This window comes from Arvicola amphibius, chromosome 1, assembly GCF_903992535.2.
Source record: "Arvicola amphibius chromosome 1, mArvAmp1.2, whole genome shotgun sequence".
Lineage (NCBI taxonomy): Eukaryota > Metazoa > Chordata > Mammalia > Rodentia > Cricetidae > Arvicola > Arvicola amphibius.
The window spans coordinates 38,919,659-38,939,907 of NC_052047.1; the positions used below are offsets into that span (position 1 = coordinate 38,919,659).

General features: G+C 42.3%; 1 protein-coding gene across 1 annotated transcript in view; it reads right to left on the reverse strand.

The window, feature by feature from the left end:
* Nucleotides 1–9,626, reverse strand: part of Nwd2 (NACHT and WD repeat domain containing 2) — a 148,385-nt gene extending 138,759 nt beyond the window's left edge. Inside the window, 1 exon segment of the mRNA XM_038318123.1 lies at nt 9,476–9,626. Coding sequence (XP_038174051.1) covers nt 9,476–9,626 — 151 coding nt within the window.
* Nucleotides 9,627–20,249: the final 10,623 nt, after the last annotated feature.

Sequence of the window (20,249 nt, forward strand, 5' to 3'; positions counted from 1 at the left end):
TTTTGGTGTTAGAAGATTTCCCTCACAAAAGAATTAGTACATCACTTGAAGCTTTATCTTCTTATTACATAGTGACCTCAATAACTTCTGGATCTTATTTTAGTTAGCATTTTCTAGAGTGCCATCCAGTGAGTATGATCTTTTGCTGGAGCCACTCTGCTTAGCAACAGCCTGGCATGCAGGTTCTACTTGACACAAGTACATTTTCAGTATATTTAACAGTTTCAACACATCTTTCTCCCTTTGTGAAGCTGTGATTCTATCAGTTCTGTCATTCGAGCAAGAATTTTCTTACCAGTTATTTTCACCAGTGTAATTTCCCCCTCTGCATGCTTGCTTTCTCTGCTTTGCAAAGAATGTAGAGTTAAAACTTTATTTTTGCTGCTCTTATTGCCTCCTTCCTCCCCCACACAGTGGTTACATTAAAAATATACTGTGCAGTATAATGAACGATAAATGCTAGTCTTCATTTCATGGCAGGCATTACTAAACAGCCATTGCTTTCTTTTTCATTCAGCTTTAATATGGCCCCACATTCTTCTCTGATGATTCAGAAATGAGGCTTACCTCACTTCTGGGGTATATATAACTCTTATTCTTCAGAGATGGCTGTTAATTAGACCTTTCTCTTCTATCATATTAATTACTTATTTTTACTGAATAAGTCCTCCTCAGGAGCAACCCCTGCATCCATCCTGACACACCTGGAAACAAATCTCCTATGTATACTGGAGACTGTTCCCAGCACACTGGCCCACATCACAACGTTATCCAAGAAGTTCTTAGCAGCCTCTTTCCCAGCTCTCTGTGACTCACAGGTCCCATTGCTAAGGGACAGTTATGACCTTGGATGTGGGTGCTGATCCTGGCCACTCTCCCTTGTTACTGTACTATGGAGTCCTGTTGCTTATGCTCTTTTCTGCCTCTTCTCACTTTATCATGGGAGTCAAGCACAATAGTTCCCAACACCTGCATGCTTCATATATGCCCAAAGTCCATGTTATCCATTAACAATAGTAAAGATGTCATTTAAGTAATTCTTACTCCCCTGCAATCCTTATAGCCAGTTTCTAGGACTTTTGATGTATTATAACTTACAGTTTTTGAGTCCTGACTATCTTAGCAAAGTCTGTGATTATGCTTCTTACACTTAAGAAAATTAAACAAATTTTGCTATATTCTTTTATCACTTGTTAGTTGTCTTTAGATTCTATTGGACCTTCTAGAACCAACTTTGTCTTCTTGATCTAGATTTGTTCTCATGACCTGCAGCCAGACCACTTTCCCCCTGCTGGTTAGAGTAGAATTTTGAGATTCAGCTCACCTGAGTCTTTTCTTTTGGCCGAATGTGAGTGGCTCACACTTGATGAAGACGTGAGATGCAGCCACTTGATTCCAGTCATTTCTGTCAGCCTCTTAATGTGAGCCATGTCTTTTATAAATGCAGGGTTTGTGTTTTTGGACAGTGGTACTTGCCCCGTGTCTTAGATGTATGGGTCTACAAAATGAATGTGTGTCTCTTCCCTGTTTTGTGACAGTCCATATCAATTAATTAGGAGACTGCAGGGACACAATGGGAATCCAGAAAGCATTGTAGCTAATACTTAGAATAACATTAGAAAGAAATGGGTTCTGGGGCAAGAATCTCTCTGAAAGATACTGTTGTACTGACAGCATTGTGAAGGCTACACTTTCTGTTTTACAGTTTCATTCTGCAGTCCCTACTGGAGTGAGACACATGTCCCCCCTGCTTTGCTCTGAATAGAGTGACTATCCCAGTCTTTGAAATAGCTTTGATTTATAATGAGGTTTGAAGGAAGTATTTAATTAGCAGTGGGTATTGTTATCATTCTGAGCTGTAGTTCCTGATCTTTTTTATTAAGTTTCTATCACAATTTTTGCCCAATTTTGCATGAGCCGACACATTTTAATTTGAGGAATCACTCTTTGTCTTCAACAGAAATTGCGAGAAAGGCAAAGGAATACAAGGTGTCTCTATGTCAGTAACACCCTGATTTCTCCCAGACATATTTTATAATGTAGCGATTCCATGACCTTTGAGCAAACCTGCCTGCTTTCTATCTGCTTAAGACTCATGCCAGCACAGAGAAAAATAAAAAAGAAATGGTTAGTGCAAAGCAACCTGATGCTGGATTGCTTATTATTCTTGGTCTATGCTTGACACCAGATAGTCTTTGATGTCAAATGCCTGCACAACTGCTCTTCTGGGATGCTTTGGGTTTGAATTCATGGAACGTTTAGACACAGACATGATTACTTGCGAACATTTTCTTGTTGAGTCAGTGAAATATACATTGTCCCAGGAGTTCTCGCTAGGAATTTCTGAACAAAGTGCATTTTCCAGCATTTCAACAAGTAATAATGTCCTTAGCCTGAATTTTAAAGATGAACCCTTAGGCTTATTTTTATTAAATTCAATCAATTCAATTTATGCTGTAGAATTTCTCACACTTGACATTTAAAAATGTGTGTGAGTTTTTTTTTAATTTCTTTTTCAGTTATTTAAAGAGATGGAATGTCTATTCACAAGGCCATGCCAAGATTCCATCTCGTAGGCATATCTGATACTTGTTTGCAGTTCTTGGTGTAATTAGCTTACATTCTCAATAACATATAATCTTCTTTGTATTAGCTCTCCACTGCTGGAGTTTGAATTCAAGACCTTGTGTTGCAAGGCAAGCACTGAGCCACTGAGCTATACCTCTGCCTTCTGTTACCCATCTCACCAGGGTTTAATTTGTACTGTTTAAAACTGTAGCTCTACTGTTACTAATAACTTGTCTTGGGTAATGGTATATGAAAATTCAAAAGGAAAGAAATGAACCTTCTGGGTGGTGGAAGCAGCTGTTCTCAGCCCCGACCAGAAGGTCTCTGAGGCTCCTTAACTCTCTGTATTACCCCCTTTCCCTTCTCCACAACTGCAATTCCTGAGAAGATTGAAGCAGGTGGTTTAGTACACCAGCACTCTTGCCCCTTGAAAGCTGCCCTGGGCCCCAAGAGCAGACATTACCTTCTTCTTCAAAATAATGTTTTATAGGGAAGACCACATGGTCATATCCATGGGACAGTGAACCTTGTCTGAGTTCCCAATCACAGAAGCATGAAAAACAGTAAATCATTGTTTTAAGCTTTTATGTCTTGGAGTGGGTTGATTAATATAGACAGGTAACTGAAACAGAGACTTCAAACTTGCAGGCATCTTTTAAAGCAGAAAATGAGAAGGGCAATACCATGGCATGAAAAGAATGTTGAAAGACTGGTGGGTGGCTGAAACCATGAAGTTAGAATCGATTTGTAGCTAGTGTACCTCTATGGTCCAAGTCATTAACTGTTATCACAAGGTATCAGTTCTGTTTTTATTCAAAGTGCTGGAAGCTCTTTGCTTAATAACAAAGACTGCTTCTTTGTGTTCCCTGTGGAGATCTCATCATCACTTTGCCTCATATTTGATTACCATGTAGAACAGTTTACGTACTCTGGTTCTATTCATTTCCTGGGGAGACCTCCCAGCTCCTCACTCTGATCCCTCCACAAAAACAAAACAAAACAAGACAAAACAAAACAAAAACTGGCTTATGCAACTCACTTTGGAGCTTCTCAGTGCTCCTTTGCTTGTATCTTGCTATGACACTTATCAAAATATTATGGTATTTAGGTAAACTCAACAGGAGCAGGAACCTGCTGTGTATAGTGGCTGCTGTGCTTTTAAACACCAGAATAACATCCACATAGATTAGAATGTTCAGGAACATTCTTTGGTTGAAGGAATGCATGTGTCTGCTTTCTCTTGGGTTCCACACATTGTTTTTTGGTGCTGAGGATCCATTACTCCTTCTTTTCATCTTCTCTATTGCAGAGTATGGGCTGGGAAGCATGGGAATTCTTAGACTTGCCTGTTGCCAGTGCCCACAAGCAATTCCAGCCCCTTGAAGTCGGGCAGGAGAATAATACTCTTTAAGATGACCACTGCAGAAATGTAAGTGGAAATGCACAGTGAAAAATCCAGAATTTCCATCCATATGTCTCTCTACATGCAGAGAACAAAATGCTGATATTACAGCCCTGGACCAGTGTGCTTTCATTCCCTGGAGATTCATGATATATGAAGGGAAGGCAATGAAGAAGTTCTTCTGCTATAGTTTATGACATTTGACATGTGATTTTTAGTAGACATGTCATTTTGCAGAGGCTGCTGGCAACTTGGTATCCATGGGCCCTTCTACAGCTCTCTGCCTCTGGGTGACAGCTTTTTGCAGTGGCACCTAAATGCCTAGTGCTATCCTTAACTTTTTGTTCTGTAATCTTTGCAAAGATTTTTGGACACCCAATTCTATGAAAGATCTAGAGGAGAAAGGTTTCTTTTTCTAGGTTGAGTTCTAACTAGTGGCTGATATAGACCTCATTCCTGTCAGAGATACACCTACAGAGTGCCTGGATGTCACTGGAAAATAACACAACGAAAACATAGTGAATGTTTGTTATTTTTTCCTGTGTGCCCAGTGTTTGTGTAAGTAATTTGTCTGTATTCGTTTATTTACCCTGCTCTCTAACCCCTCACAGCGGCTGCTGTTATCTTACCTCACGAGTCAGGAAACTGAGAACAAAGGAGTTAAAGAACTCGCTCAGAAATAGTTCATTACATAGAAGATTAAGAATTCAAACCCAGAAAGCTTGGTTCATAAGCCTAAGTCTGTTGGTAACGAATACTCCCCTTTCCCCCAGTAATGTCTCCTTAAGGACCAAGGAGACACAATCAGTAGACTTTTCGTGTTTGTGTATTAGGAATGTCCTGAGTGTGTTATCACGAAGTAGCACAGTTGGCGTATTCTCATGTAAGATTCTTTAGTTTTATAGGTATTCTTGGGGTATATCAAGAGGTCTGAATGTGATAGATGCACAAGTGTACATTTGTTTTCTGCTACAGTTTTCTTCTTGACACTGCGTAAAGACAGTACGTAAAAACGTGGGGGAGGGGGAGCCATGAGAGCGTAGGATGACAGAAGGTAAGAATAAGAGTAGTGAGGAATATTCTCGCAGATCTCACTGGAATCTTGTGCAGATCTTTCTTTCTTTCTTTGGGGCAGAACTGCAAACTAAAGAAGGTGACCAGTAGACTTTGAACCTGTGTAGACATGAGGCGAGATGTCATCTTTTCTGTGCCCCCATCAAAATGGAGAATAAGATTTCCAACTGAGAGCCTTAAGGTCTGGGAAGCTAAAAAAAAAAAAAATCACACTGACTGACGAGAAATAAATGGGGATGATCTGAATATTTGGTCATCAAAGCTAGGCGTGAGTACACAACACTCGGATATGGCCGCTTTGACAATCTAAATGGACAGGAACGGATGTTGGCTATTTCTTCTTTTCACACATGGAGTGAGGTGTACTAGCATAGCATCCCTGGATACACAATGCTATAACTTATTCTGTCCCTATTGGAAGGAAAATGTAAACACAGGAGCCCAGACACTATTTTAATATTTCCAGGATAGCTGTAACCCCTGTTCTCATCCATGGTTTAGATTTGAAATGTATCAACTGTCCCTGGCAAAAGGCACAATTATTTGCTCCTTATCTGTGAGTTGGTAGCTCTGTGTAGTTGTGGATTCGACTTTTGAGAAACTCAATTTACATAGTTTAAACTATATTCTCCAATAAAGTCTGTATCTCTTAGCTGCAGTATCATAATTCTCAAACCTTAATAAACATTAGAGTGCCCCTAGTTTGAATGATTGCATAATCCAAAATCACCCCAGTCGGTGCTGGGACTTTATTTGACATGAAGCTACTTATTGTCTTTATCTACTTGAAACAGTTGTTCTCAACCTCACTAATGCTGAGGCCTTTAATACAGTTCTTCATGCTGTGGTGACCCCCCAATCATAAAATTATCTCATTGCTAGTAGATAACTAATTTTGCTACTGTTTTGAATCATAACATAAGTACTCGATATTCAGGATATCTGATATGTGACCCCAAAGGGGTTGTGATTCACAGGTTGAGAAATACTGACTTAGAGCTTTGAGCCAGTAGTCACATGTGTATATAAAGTCATATGCATGTTTATATCATTACATTTATTAAAATGAATAAAACTCAGATTCTTACTCACATTATTTAGACTCAACCATCATCCATGACTAATGCTGTCAGAGCAAACAGACATTTCTGGCATTTAGGACAGCTCTGCACAACACTAAGTGAAGGCATGTATTCTTTTAGACACATATATGGCATGGCTGTTAGTCCAGAGCCCACATACTTAATAGGAAATTTACATTTCCTTCTCCAAAGATAGGAGAAATTACCAACTCACATTAATCCTGGAGAGCAAAGGTGAAAGGACTATGGGCTAGCATCATTCTTTGTCAGAAACAAAGGCAACATCTTTTCTTTTGTCTGAATGAAGATGTTACTTACTTTAAACTAGTTCAGAATGGATGCATGGGATATGAAAGTCCTTCCAGTCTAATAATTGGGGAGATCATGCAGGATCTTTTCCTCTCCTCTCCTCTCCTCTCCTCTCCTCTCCTCTCCTCTCCTCTCCTCTCCTCTCCTCTCCTCTCCTCTCCTCGCCTCCCCTCCCCTCCCCTCCTCTTCCCTCCTCTCCTCTCCCCTTTTCTTTCTTTCCCTTCCCCTTTCTTTCCTTTCCATTGTTGTATGTGTTTTGAAAGCATTTACTTTAAAGCAGTATAAAAGTTGTCTTGGCAAAGAGAGAGAGAGTAGTTATATGACTAGAAAACTTCCAAGGACTAAGAAAGATGGCACCAGTGCATGGGAGTGAGATTAGACAAAGTTCATCCATTCAAGTAAGTCTGGGATAATGCGATTGCCTCCCTGACAAGTATCCAAAGTCGTCCATATAGTGACAACAGGTCAGACATGGATAGACTTTAGAAGAAGTGCAAGTTCATTATAGTTCCGTATGTTCTAAGATTCTCTTGTTTGTCCCATGACTACCTCCCAGTGGGACCAAGTGGGTTGGGGCAATTGTGGTCCCTTTTAGTTGTTGGAGCCAGAAGAGTCTGGACAACACTTTTCCACTATATTTGACACGAGACATTTACAGGGATCTGGGGGTTGCCTAGATTGTCAAAGAACAGCAGAATAGGTATTGTGAGTTTCCCATGGGGTCTGTCTGTTTCACTCTGCTGTATGAGTCCAAAAAAGTAACTTCACTGCATAAAGCCCGAGTTGTCTCACCTGTAGAATAGAAAGAATCCCTTTGCTTACCACTCTCGTAATCATTTGAGGATGAAATCAAAATTGCATGAGCTAATGCATGGAAAACTAATTACTCATTCTGAAGACACATATTGCCATCATTGTGGTTGGGAAAATTCCAGTTCCACACAAGTTTTGTAAAGCAATACCTATTGAAAACAATCACCTCAGCAAGAGTCTTGCTGGGTTTCTCAAAACAAAACAAAACAAAACAAAAGAAACTGCCATGGCTTCAACACAAAACAGCTTTTATTCAGATGCAAATTGGGCCTCTGCTTGTAAAGGAAACAGGAGATAGTGTCCTTTGTCTTAATTTGACAGTGGAAAGGCTCTTCATCTTTAGTATTGTCCAAGAATCTAATATTGGATGGTACCAAAGCACAAGCATTTGCTTTCTAAATTGAATCCATAAAGATGCCATGGCAAAGTGCTGCCTCGGATGGAGCACTTCCCGGAGTTGTAAGGCATTAAAAATGCCCATCTCTGTCTATTTTCAATATGCTCTTGGCTCTTCAGTCTGGATGAAATTCAAAGACTTGCTTCATGAGTAATCTTCACGTTTCTGGTCCTTTAAGATCAGCCTGGAAGCCAGCCAGCAAAATCAGTGACCAAGAGACATAGCTGAAGCCTCCCTTGTGTGTTGTTTTCCTGTGCTTTAGTGTGTGTTAAAGTTTTTAGAACAACTAAGTGGAGGGTTTGCAAAATAATGTGCACTCACAGGTGTAACAAAATGAGATTAATCTTGTTTCAACTTCCACAGTAAATTGACAACATGGCATTCATTATCATGCAATCACAGAAAACCCACATTTAGAACAAGAAACAAATTAACCACTGTAAACAGAACACAATGTATTTTAGAAGCAGTTTGCTTTAAGGACAAGGCACTGTGCTACACAGCAGGGCAAACAATTCACCTGGCATTTAGGAAAGTCTTGGGTAATTGAAAATTCCAAGACTAAACATTATCTAATATAATTCTTTCAGATGTTATTACTGGGACTTGCAGATTTCCTGAACCCTAACTTTAACGAGGCTCCCCATTTTATGGCTATTTAATTCAAATTTCATGTCAAAGTCCTAGAAGGCATACTTGGTATGGGATGAATTTTGATGTCACCAGATCTCTTGAAAAGCACCCTTTATTAAGGTCTGTAAAGCGAGCTGTAAATTCAGGGAAGGACAGTGAGCCCCCCTCTGTGCAAGCACAGAACGCTCCTATGAGGCCCCCCTGCAAGCACAGAACGCTCCTATTAATTATGGCGTGTTATTTATTTGATTCTTTCCTCATTCCATTGTGACCACACACCCTTTACCAGAAATTTCCAGTAGTGAAGCCCTCCTGTTTAGAAGTGATTGTTTCCAGAAAGTTACTTTTTCTGCCTTCTCAGAATGCATTTTACAACCAACCAGAGCCTCGAATGTTCAACGAGGCAAATTCTTCAGTCTTACATAAACTTATAAAACTCTTCTTAGGACCACTCCTTCCCCCCTAAAATATTACTTAGCTTCTTAAATGCGTTCCCCCTTTCCCACCACCCACTGGGAACCAAAGTTAACCTTAAGAACTGAAAACAGCTTCTGTCATGGTGACTTCTAAAGCCCCAAACCAACAAGTTTCCATGGAGCACCTAGCAGGTGCTTGACTGGAGTAGGAACTCCACCCAGGAGACCAAGACCCCCCCCCCCCCCCCCCCCGCACAGATGAGCTTATATGAAGGTTCCAGGACCAATTCTGCTCTGGGGTGAGCGCCTCTCTGTCCTGAGACCGTCTGTACTCGCCCCCCTCCAACCCCTGCCTTTATCTGCAAGACCTGTGTTGTAAGAAATATGCTTGTTGCCTGGGTGAGAACATAGGGCAGGCAGCAGGGTAGCCCCCATTCAGCTACCGTTTAATTACAAACGGTAATCAGAAGAAAGAAACCGATAGAAGAAAGGGGTTACGGTGGAAAAGGCAGAATGAATCCTCTGGAAACTGGCTACTAAGTGCCTCAGCTATGTTTTAGATTGACTCTGGGAAGACAAGTATGTCCTAGAAGTCAGCAGGGAAGCGGATGAGTTAAAGAAAAATAAGTGATTGGAATGAAATTCCCACGCGCTCCGGGCTGCGGCAGGAGGCAGGGAGCGCAGGGTAAGCAGAGTGCACCCGGATGGGAGGCCCCACACACTTTTGGTCACGCACCGATCAAAGAATCAACAGACGGACCAACAGGGGCAAAGGACTTACCTTCAGGGTTGGCGCTGATGAACACTCTGACGCTGCGGCCGGCGGGTACGAGGTGAGAAGGCAGGGCGGTAAGGTTCCCGGAGAACGCCGCCCGCCGGAGCGCGGAGTCCCGGGGACAGGGCAGCTTGGTGCCCGCGCCGGCTGGCCACATCGCCCTGGGGGAGGATTAGCTGCCACTATCACCTCTGTTCTTCGGGTTCCTGAACCTCCGCGGTCCCGCTAGGGCGACGTCGGCCGGCACCGCAGCTCAGAGCGGCTTGGATCCCCAGGCGCAGCCCGCAAGCTCCGTGGCGCTCAGCAGTTGCCCGCGGGCGGTGGCCATATGGACCCTCGGGTCCTGGGGTTGCGGTCGCTTTCCTCACCTCTGAGGCTGCCTTGGCACTGGCCCAGGGTTCGGCGCCGCAGCGCGGGAGGTCAGCGTAGAGGATGCTACGCGGGCGGCGCCTGGTTGCGAAGGGAAGAGCCCATTCGGCTCTTGGAGCTCGTAGCCATGTCCCCGCCTGCGCCTTCCGCGGGGACCCGAAGGGCGACCTGAGCAGGTTAAAGTTTAGGAGAAGGCGGCGGGAGTATGTCTGGACTCGCCGCTCTTGCAGCGCAGAATTAACGCGGCTCACTGGGCGGTGTCGATGCGCCGGCTCGGGGACAGCTCAGGGATCTCCCGGCTTCCTCCGAGGACACGCTCCAGAACTCCTGGCTGCTCTCTCAGTAAAAGACAGGAGATCGATCTGCCCGAGATTCCTGCTATCCCCCCCCTCCAACTCTCCTAAAGGTCAAACCAGCCCTGAGCGTTTGCGGGAATCCAGTCGCGCGGGCGTCTGCACGCCTTTGCCAAGTCCCCAAAGTTCAGCGCGCCTAGACACCACATGAAGGTCTGGAGCATCAGAGCTCCGGGTATTGAGGAAGGAGGGTCACGGTCGCCCTTCCTCTCGTGGCGTGGGAGGCCGTGTCTCGCCTCTGCGCTCTCTCCCCACGCTCGTGCGAATCAGGGGGTTTTTATAGCTAAGCCACGATGCTCACGTGGTCCTCCCCGCGTAGTCGGGGACCCTTTCTGGAAGCGAATCTCTGCGGGCAGTTCTCCCTAGATTTCCAAAGGACCCAGGAAGCCTTCCGGCTCCCCCCCCCCCCCCCCCCGAGATGCCTTCTCTGGCTGTTTGTTCTCCTGTAAACTCAGGAGCTGGCTTCCAGGATGTGCGGAGCCCTGTAAAGTGTGAACTTTGGCTCCACTGGAGGCTAAGATTCCAGAAAGGGAGACCACCCGCCACGCCCCACGTCTGCAAAGTTCAGGGGACCACAGCTTGGGGACTGGGTGTCAAAGTTGACCAGAGGTTGTCGGTTGTTTGCACTTAAGTTGCTTAACTATGTCAGTGCAGGATGCTGGGTCGGTTTCATGTGAGGCAGATACAGTCAGTCCCAGACTGGGCATCCAGGGAAAAGGATAGGAGATGAATGTCCCACGGTCTGGAGTGGTATGTGATGCAGATAAGCAATTGTAAAATTGCTGTCACCCTATGCAACCCTGCAAATCCCAGAGAGGAAATAAGTGTGATACTGTTGTAAGGTAGGGTGGTGATGCGGGAGAGAAGGGAGTATTTGGAGCCTGGGTTGGAATTTGGGTTTCAGATGCCACATTCTGAGTTTGAGGCAGGAGTATCAGTCTGTGAGAGGAACCCCCACATCCCAGAGACTGGGGAGAGGATGGGTGGCTACTGAGTTTAGCTGGCCATGGTGGCTCAAGTTTGTAATCACCAGATCTTAAAAACTGAGGCAGTGGAATTGTTGTTACTGCCAGGACAGGCAAGCGTGGAGTACAGTGTGAAATTCTGTCTCAAGCAAACAAAAGGAATGGTATGTCAAGCTTATTTTCTCACCTGAAGACTCCTATCTTAGCCATCTTCTAACATCTCCAGTGCCTGCACTTCCTCTGGGTCCTGCTGGTGGCAGTGAAGTCCTGTGTACTGCTGTTCATAGCTTTAGAGCACCCCACGCCCAACACACATTCTGGGGATAACCTCTTTGGAGAAAATGGGTCTCTAGGTTTTTAAGGCTCCAACCATTCCTGAGACCCCGGAGCAGACAGCACTGACTACTGTGTGATAATTTCACGGTGCCCACAAAGAAGCCCTGAAATAAAATCCAGCCATCTCTTTGATTAATTCACTGTAGCGAATGCTTTCTCCAGAATCACGGTTTCCAAGTGGGAAGATACTCAATCGGGAGCTGTATCCATCCAGAGATTCTTACCCTCCGTGTCCCTTGGTTATATACGAAGAATTCTGGACAGGTAATGAACACACAGTGTTTGCCTCTGCTTCAGCCCTTGTGAAGACATAGCTATTACAGGAAAGCAGCCAGACCTACACTGTGCCTCATCTTTCAGCTGTTGTAGAACACGGATAAGAAGCTTACAGATTGTCACCTGCACAACTCCCCCTCCCCATATTTATGTTTCTGTTCTTAGAATCAAGATTACTGTTTGTGTCTTCTGACCTTTGCTTCAGCTCTTGCTCCGGTGCTGAATTTTCTTTGAATGACTTTGGGATTTTTGGCAGCCTTTGTAACCTAATTAACTTCTAGACAGGCTGAAGTTTAGCATCTGCCTGTGTCACTGCAGACCAAGTCTGCCTAGGAGAGCTTTGTCACTGTTTGCAGTGCAGTCTCTACACCAGCGCCTTTGCTGGAGTTGAGCAGAACATCTTTTGGGTAGTGGGGAGGTGTTTGCTTGAACATCCAGAATCCCCTATCCTGGCCCCATCCCACCTCTTTCCTACACACAGAATCAACTATCTCCGCCCCACCCCCACCTCTTTCCTACAGTCTCCCAATCTTTCCCTTTTTAACACTCTGAAAACAAAGACTAATGTCTCAGCATACAGGTGATCGTCCAAAGGAGAGGCCAACCATCATGGTAAGATTTCAGTATTAATTCCTATAATTTCCCAGCTTGAGGAATTCAATTAGTGATTGATCATTAGATGGATAAACTCCAGATTTTGGAGGCCACTTAATTTTTATCTTTGATTAATATGTTTTAACACTTTGTCTTCTTCAGTAAATATTAGAAGTGCCATTTCATTTCTGCATGTGAGAGAACAAGGCTGTAAAACAGAAATTACTAATACAAGGTCATAAAATTAATCTATACTAGAGCCAGAATCCCAATATTAATGCTCTTTTCAAAGATTTTTGCAATATGGTAAGTTCATTTTCTAACTGCCCAAGTCTGGCCCTGGCTGTGATTTTTAACAATCTGGACAATGGCCACTCAGACCTTGTGGACAGATGTGGAAGGCTGACTGGCCTGTCTGCTTTCAAGATGATCACACAGGTCTACACCCTTCTGACTTTCTTCCTTCTTAATTTTTTTTAATTGTCATCACACAGTGAAATCAATTCCATCCCAGAAGTAGGCAGGAGAATTTAAAGCCTCCAGAAACAAGAAGAAAAAGAGTCAAGGAGAGGGGTCCGAGAGCATGCTGATGAGGCAGTCTCTCTTCTGCTCTCACCAACCCCAGCCCTTTATAATGCTGACCTGTGGGGCGGTCAGATCACTGCTAAGCCCCCTTCATTCACTGGACTGGAAAGAGTCTTTTCCTCATAGACTCCATCCTCCTTGACACAGAAGTTAATGGCCCTGGAATACATTGTCATTCCACTAACTAATATCTAGTACTGTCCTGAGTGTTGCCTGTACGATACACTGTTTTAAGCTTTATTTAGCATTTTATTTAATTATACTGCCTTAAGGGGGTCTTCACCTAGCATGTCCCATCTCCAGTCTAGCATCCTGACTTAGACATTATTGTCTCCTGTACATCATCTTTAAAATTGTTATTGATTTACTTTTATTTTTATGCATTTAAAAAAAATTATAACTTTCCCCTTCCTTTTCTCCCCTTTATTCTCTCAAGTGCCCTGCTCCAACTCCTTCTGTGCCTGTTTTCTCAATTTGATAGACTCTTCCTTACTATTGTTACATATGTATGTATGTATAAGTATTCATAAATACTCGAATATAGCACACTGAGTCCATTTTCTTGTCTGTGTATGTGTGTTTATATATGGTTTGTGGGTGAATCACTTTGTATTGGCCCCATCACTGTGATAGACTAATTCTTTCTCTCTCTGTACTCACTAGTTGCCTGTAATTCTTTGTCTAGGTGGGGTCCCATGAAATTTCCCCCTTTCTTGTCCTGTTAGCATGTATATTGATATTGTCATTTGTTCTGGTCATGTTTATGCATCCTTTTCTAGAAGACTTTCTGCTATTCTGTCTCTAAGAACCTTTCTACTCCTCTTCCATGATATTCCCTGAGCTGTAAATGCAAGCTATTGTGTGCTTGCACACTCAATGCTCCATATTGCATGCTCATATATGATGCAGATGTATACACTGTGGCTGTGCTCCCACAATGCTATCTCTGCATAGCATCTAGTTGTGGATTTGTGTTATGGTCTCTCCATGTGCTGTAAAGACAAACTTCTTTGACCACAGGTGGTAGCTACAATTATCCTTGGGTATAAGGAGCATACTCAGAATGTATTTAGAAATTATACTGGTCTGATCACATGCTTGTTCAGTTCCGGTCCAGCTGGATTTGGTGAGCTCCCATTAGAACAGGCACACTGTCTCAGTGGGTGGACCAACTTCTCGTGGTCCTGACCTTCTTGCTCATCTTCTCCCTTCTTCTGCTCTTCAATTGGACCTTAGGAGCTCAGTCTGTTGCTCTGATGAGGGTCTCTGTCTCTATCTCCATCTGTCGCCAGGCAAAGTTTCTATGGTGATATTCAAGATAATCATCAGTGTGGTAGTGGGGCAAGGCCAGTTCAGGCACCCTCTCCTCTGCTGCCCAAGCACCTCTGAATGTGGCTGACAATGGGGGCTGACTCTCTTAAGGAGGGAGGGATTGAAATGAGGGTGAGTGGGGGAGCTGGAGGGAAATAGGAGGAGGGGAAGAAGTGTAAATTTTTTAATGGAAAAAATAAATAAATAAAAGAAATTATACTGGTCTATCAAAATGGTGGTAGTAGATTTCTCTTCCAAGATTCGTGGCCTTACTACCCCTGGGAAGGTAGCTAGGTTTCTATTACCAGGCATAACTTCCCTCCTGTTGAGTGGAGGTTAAGTCAAATTCTATAGCTTCCGAGATCAGATGAGATTGGGCACGTTCAGAATGGTATGGCCATAGACTCTATAGCTGTTTTTTTATTGTCAACATGTAAGGGACACTTATTGTACATTTAGAGATATAGTGCCATGCCAGTCTTTGTTGTAGTTCATAGGTATTGCAGTTGTGTAGGACTAGTGATTGCTTCCCTCCCTTGGCATCTTGCATAGTATTTTCTGGTACCATGGAAGTTAGATTGCAGGGAGGAAGATTTCAGGCTAGATCCAGCTTAATTAATACGAGTCTTATACCTTTAGCGTGTGGTGTCTTCAGAAATGAGGGTTTATCTTCAGTCTCTGAGAGGCAACCAAAGGCAACAACATTAGTCTGTATTGGTCTGGGAGTCCCTTGGATGACCCTGACCAAAGAAAGGAGGTTTCTTGTGCCTGTTACTGGGGTTTTGTAAGTACATGCTTGTTATGGGGAGCATTGCCAGCATCTTCCTTGATGATGCATATATACATGCATGATACACACACACATATATACATACTCTATGTTTTATGTATAATTTTATGTAAATACAAAACAGTGTTTCCTTGAGGCTTTATCAAACAACCCACCTCCCTCTTTCTTCTTCTGATTTGGCCTTCCTCCCTTTCTCCAGCTGGAGCTCCCTCTCCATTTTCCATTTTTCCATCAAAGGCATCACGCTAATCCCCTCTCACAACGGCCCCCAGTGGTTCCCTTCTTCTTTTCTGGTTTCTGAAGTCACTCCATTTCGTATATTCACATCAGAAGATTTAGAGCTAGGGATCACAGATGAGTGAGTACATGTGACATTTGTCTTTCTGGGTATGGGTTACCTCACTCAATATAATCTTATCTACATCCATTCACACATTTACCTAAAAATTCCATGATTTCCTGTTCCTTTACAGCTGAAGAATATTGCATTGTGAAATGTGCCGTGTTTTCATTATCTACTCACTTATTGAAGAAAAGTTAGGTTGTTTCCATTTTCTGCCTGTTGTAACTAGAACAGCAATGAACATGGCGGAACAAGTATCTGTGGCATAGGATGTCAAGACTTTTGGACATATATGTCCTTTGTATTCTGTTTTAAGGCTCATGTATCTTCCTGTGATCAGCGGAACTTTGCTTAGTCTAGTCTACAAAATATAGACACATCTCACCTACTTCCTTTATGTGGTAGCTGATGACTGTCATCCAGATTTAGGCTGTGACACAGGCCCATCTTTTTTTTTGTATGTGTGATAGGGACTACCATGGGGAATCCCAGTGTCAGATCTTACATGACTGGCTCCGACCTAACATGTGTGTGACTCCATGTGCACTTATGTCTGTGTATAGCAAATATTCTGACCAGGAAAGTGGTTTGGTGGTTTGCTGTTCTGTGTTTTTGCTGTTGGTTTTTTTTTTGGGGGGGGGGTGCTTTTTTTTTTCTTCTTTTTTGAGACAGGGTTTCTTTGTGTAACAGCCTGGCTGTCCTGGAACTGACTCTGTAGAACAAGCTGACCTCGAACTCACAGAGATCTGCCCTGCATCCCGTGTGTTGGGATTAAAGGTGTGCAACATCACTGCCTGGGTGGGTGGGGCTAGTTTTAAAGCCCCTTGTATTATTAAGAAAGCCAAACAAACACATATTTCCACTCTCTGTCAGGAAATCAAGCCAATGGAGCCAGACATACACCGTTTGTGTTTCCCAAACTTGAGGCAAGATCTCAGATACAATATTACATTCATGCTCCCAGTGGCTTTCTGATTTGGTGATAAATATTTGATTCTGCTTGGCTAATGTGAGAAATGAATAATACATGGTCACTCAAGCCAAGACTATGCTTCCCAAAGTTCCAGCACAGGATATGAGCTAAACCATCAAGAACCCACTTACTTGTTTACAAAATGGAAATTTTCAGTAGAAGTGAGAATTTGTCAGCATAACAATTTGTCAACATAGATGGTTGATTCAGAGGTGTCTGCAGCAAGAAAGAAAATGCAGCGGGTGAGTTTTAAATAAAGTTACACCTTTCAGGAAGTGCTATTTGATGTTTTCATGACTCAGAAATTCTAACTTTATACCCACCCCTTCCAAATCTGTTTCAAGTATTTTTTTGATCAGTCTCCTTACAACCTCCTAAACACATTGCAACGAGAGCACTACACACACCACCCAAAGTAGAAGAAAAGTAAGTTCTGAGACAAAAATAATTCATTAGTTCATATTTCCAAATTAAAAGTTTTATTTTCGCTGAACAGCTGCCAGGATCCCTCCTCTATGACAATCTCAATTGTGCACCTTAGAAGCCTTCTTCCATCACCTGACCCCTATTTGGAGAATTGTGTTTTCTTATAAAGTACGGTCATACATGCTAATTCACTTTATTTCTGACCCCATGAGGTAAGTTCTGCATTAGATATTCCACACCTCACTTTCACTGGAAAGTGGCTCAAGAAACATTAGCAGGGTCACCAAATTTAATAGATTCCTGAACACCAAGTCACACATCAATGATAATATATTACCTGGCCACCAACTGATAAGATCCATTTGACTACATTGCAAAAAATCATTTGTGGCTGTATAAATTTCATGCCCATAGTTCTGCAAACTAAGCCACATGGAGCGTAAAACACTCTCCATAGGTAGCAGTGCTCACTACATCATCTGTTTACGGTACCTACTGTTCTCTGTGGATCAGAAGTCAATTTCCACATCCTTGGATTCTATTAAGAGCTTGGTTTGGTAGATGGGTATTTTAGCTTTCCTCCAGTATGACAGACCTCTGAGGTGAAGGGAAGAGGTTATTTTGACTCACAGTTTGGAAGTTTAAGTCATCAGTAGGCTAGCCATGTTGTTTTGGGGTCTCTGAGGGCCAGCACATTGTGGTGGAGAATGGGAATGCAGTGTGAAGCAAAGCTGCTCACTTTATGACCCGATGTGAAAGAAAGAGACTGTCTGCCTGCAAGGGCATGATCCCAATACACTAAAACCTCCCTGGGTTTCACCTCTCAAGATTTTTTACTATATCAAAGGAAATGGGCACTGAGCCTTTACCTCATAGGTGTTTGGGAGACCCTTCAAATCCAAGGAGGAGCAGTGGGTACAAGTGGTTGTCAAGCACAGTTAGCTAGGAAGTACTGAGCCAGATAAATCTAGATAAATCTGAGCCAGATTTATCTCACCATTCTAGTGGACGGTATCTTTTCATTATGCAATGCCGAGTCCACAGAAAATGCAAGAAATTCTTCCCTATAAGTTGTTTCATACTGACATAGCTCACATGTTTTCAATATATTACTTGAGTCATTTGTCCATTTTTCCCATTGCCTAAATGCTTGCATATATGCAATTAGAATCCTGTTCATCTTGACTATGTGTTGAATTCATTTTTATCTACAAAAATATTGTGATGTTGCAAATGTTTTTCTTGGATATTTACCATATAAAAGATGAATGTAGTTTGTTTCTTCTCTTCCCTCTCTGCCTCTGCCATAGCTCCTAGCATACTGCCATCTCTCCAATGATGTAAAAGTCACAGCACTTTAAAGTGTGGAATGCATAGTTAATCTCAGTGGCAGGACCTTTACAGAAAGCAAGAACTCCATCAATGTCCACTTCTGGGCTGCCAGGTTGTGAGTTGCCTGCTCCAGTCTGGGCTTCTGATTATGGTGTTTGCCACGATGCACTGCTTCACTGCAGCCTAAAAAGCTAGAGGCCCAACAACTGTGGACCAAAACCCTCGGGAGCTGACATGGACCATTTTTCCTCTTAACAAGATGGATATCAGTGATATTCTACAAATTTCTTTTATAACAATTTAGTGGGTTCTATTTTCTGAAAAAAAATCCCATAGGTTTACCATCTTCTTTTTCTCTCCTAATTTTATTCTGCATTATGTTCCTTATTTAATAATAATGACTTCTCAGGATAACAAGCCCATAATAGGCCTTGCGCCTGAATTAGCGACAGAGTGCCACCATGCGTGTTCCTGGATCTTCTTTCATAAATGTAAATTATCCCCTGGCCTAAATTTAGAAAACCCAAGTGCAGACGTTGTTAGGTCATTTACACTTTGAAGAAGGGACTAGGCAGCCAGTTACAATTCCTTTAGAGTGTTGAGAAACACAAATAAAATGATTTAAAATCAGGTTTTAAATGTTCAACTCCAGCCACCTTTTGCTAAACATAGGAAAAAAAATCATCCTACTATTTCATGGAACAAACTTAAAATTTAGATTTGTTTCTCCCTTCCCAAATAAATACAGTGCAACTTTTTATTAGAAAAATATATTATAAGAATTATGTTATGAACCAGGTGGTGGTGGTGCATGCCTTTAATCCCAGTACTTGGGAAGCAGAAGTGGGTAGATCTGTATGAGTTTGATGCCAGCCTGGTCTACAGAGCAAATGCCAGGATAGGTTCCAAAGCTCCACAGAAAAATTTTGTCTTGAAAAACAAAACAAAACAAAAAAGCCAGAAAGGAATTATTTTATTGTAAAGTGTAGTTTGTTTCTTCTCTTTCCTCACCTCCTCTGTTATAGCTCCTAGAATACTGCTATCTCTCCAAGCATATAAAAGTCACAGCACTTTAAAGTATGGAATGTATAGTTAATCCTTGTGGTAGGATCCGGATGGAAAGCAGGAACACCATCAATAGTCACTTCTGGGCTGACAGGATGTGTATTTAGTTACGTATTTATTAATAAAATACCAGGCGCATTTATTTATTTATTTATTTATTTATTTATTTATTTATTTATTTATGAGGCTGTTGTGTGTCCAGGTCTATGCAGAAGGTAACTTGCTGCATAGGTTCTTTCCTTCCATTAAGTGGAACCCAAAGATTGGATTTAAGTCATCAGGCTTGAGCTCGAGCACCTTTCCGCACCGAGTCCCTCTTGCTAAGCCATGTATATTTTACTAAAGACACTAAATATTGACTTGCTTCTGCACAAGCCAAAAAAATTAATTCATAGATAACTAAAACCAATAAGGAGTTTAGGAGTATATAAACTCAAGAGAAGAATTGGAGTTGAGTATATATAAAATAGAACTAAGTATTTAGAAAAGTCAGAGACAGGAGCTGGGAAGTCCTCCAGGAAAGAGATATTCTTGTTTTCATACTTCTCACCTCTGGGTCTGTCCTAGCATTTTGAAAGTCTATCTTTCTCAAGTCTCTGGCATTTAATACTCATGGTGGAATAGACACAATCAACAGTTCTGAACCCAGGGAAAGACTGACCAGTTCTGTGCACAGTAAAGTAATTGAATACATATATTTCATGTTAGTATTGCACAGATGTTTGCTTGTGTATCCTTCTAAACTTCTGGGACTTTCCTTATAGGTACACAAACACTTGCATCAAATTTGCAATAACTTGTTTTAGGAAGCAGGGTAAAATTAGCTAAATTGTCTCCTTTTATCTAAATACATTTGTCATGAACTTCCTACCATCAAGACCACCATAATGTTTGTTCCTCTGAACTGACTGTGTCTTTGAAATACTTCTGCAAATCTCTTACTATCTTGCATGTTAGGATTTGAGTCTAAAATCTCCCTCTATATACTTGTATTTTGAGTGCTTAATCCCTAGTTTGTGATCAAGTTTTAAAGTCTATTAAATGCTGGGGCTTAATGAGTAT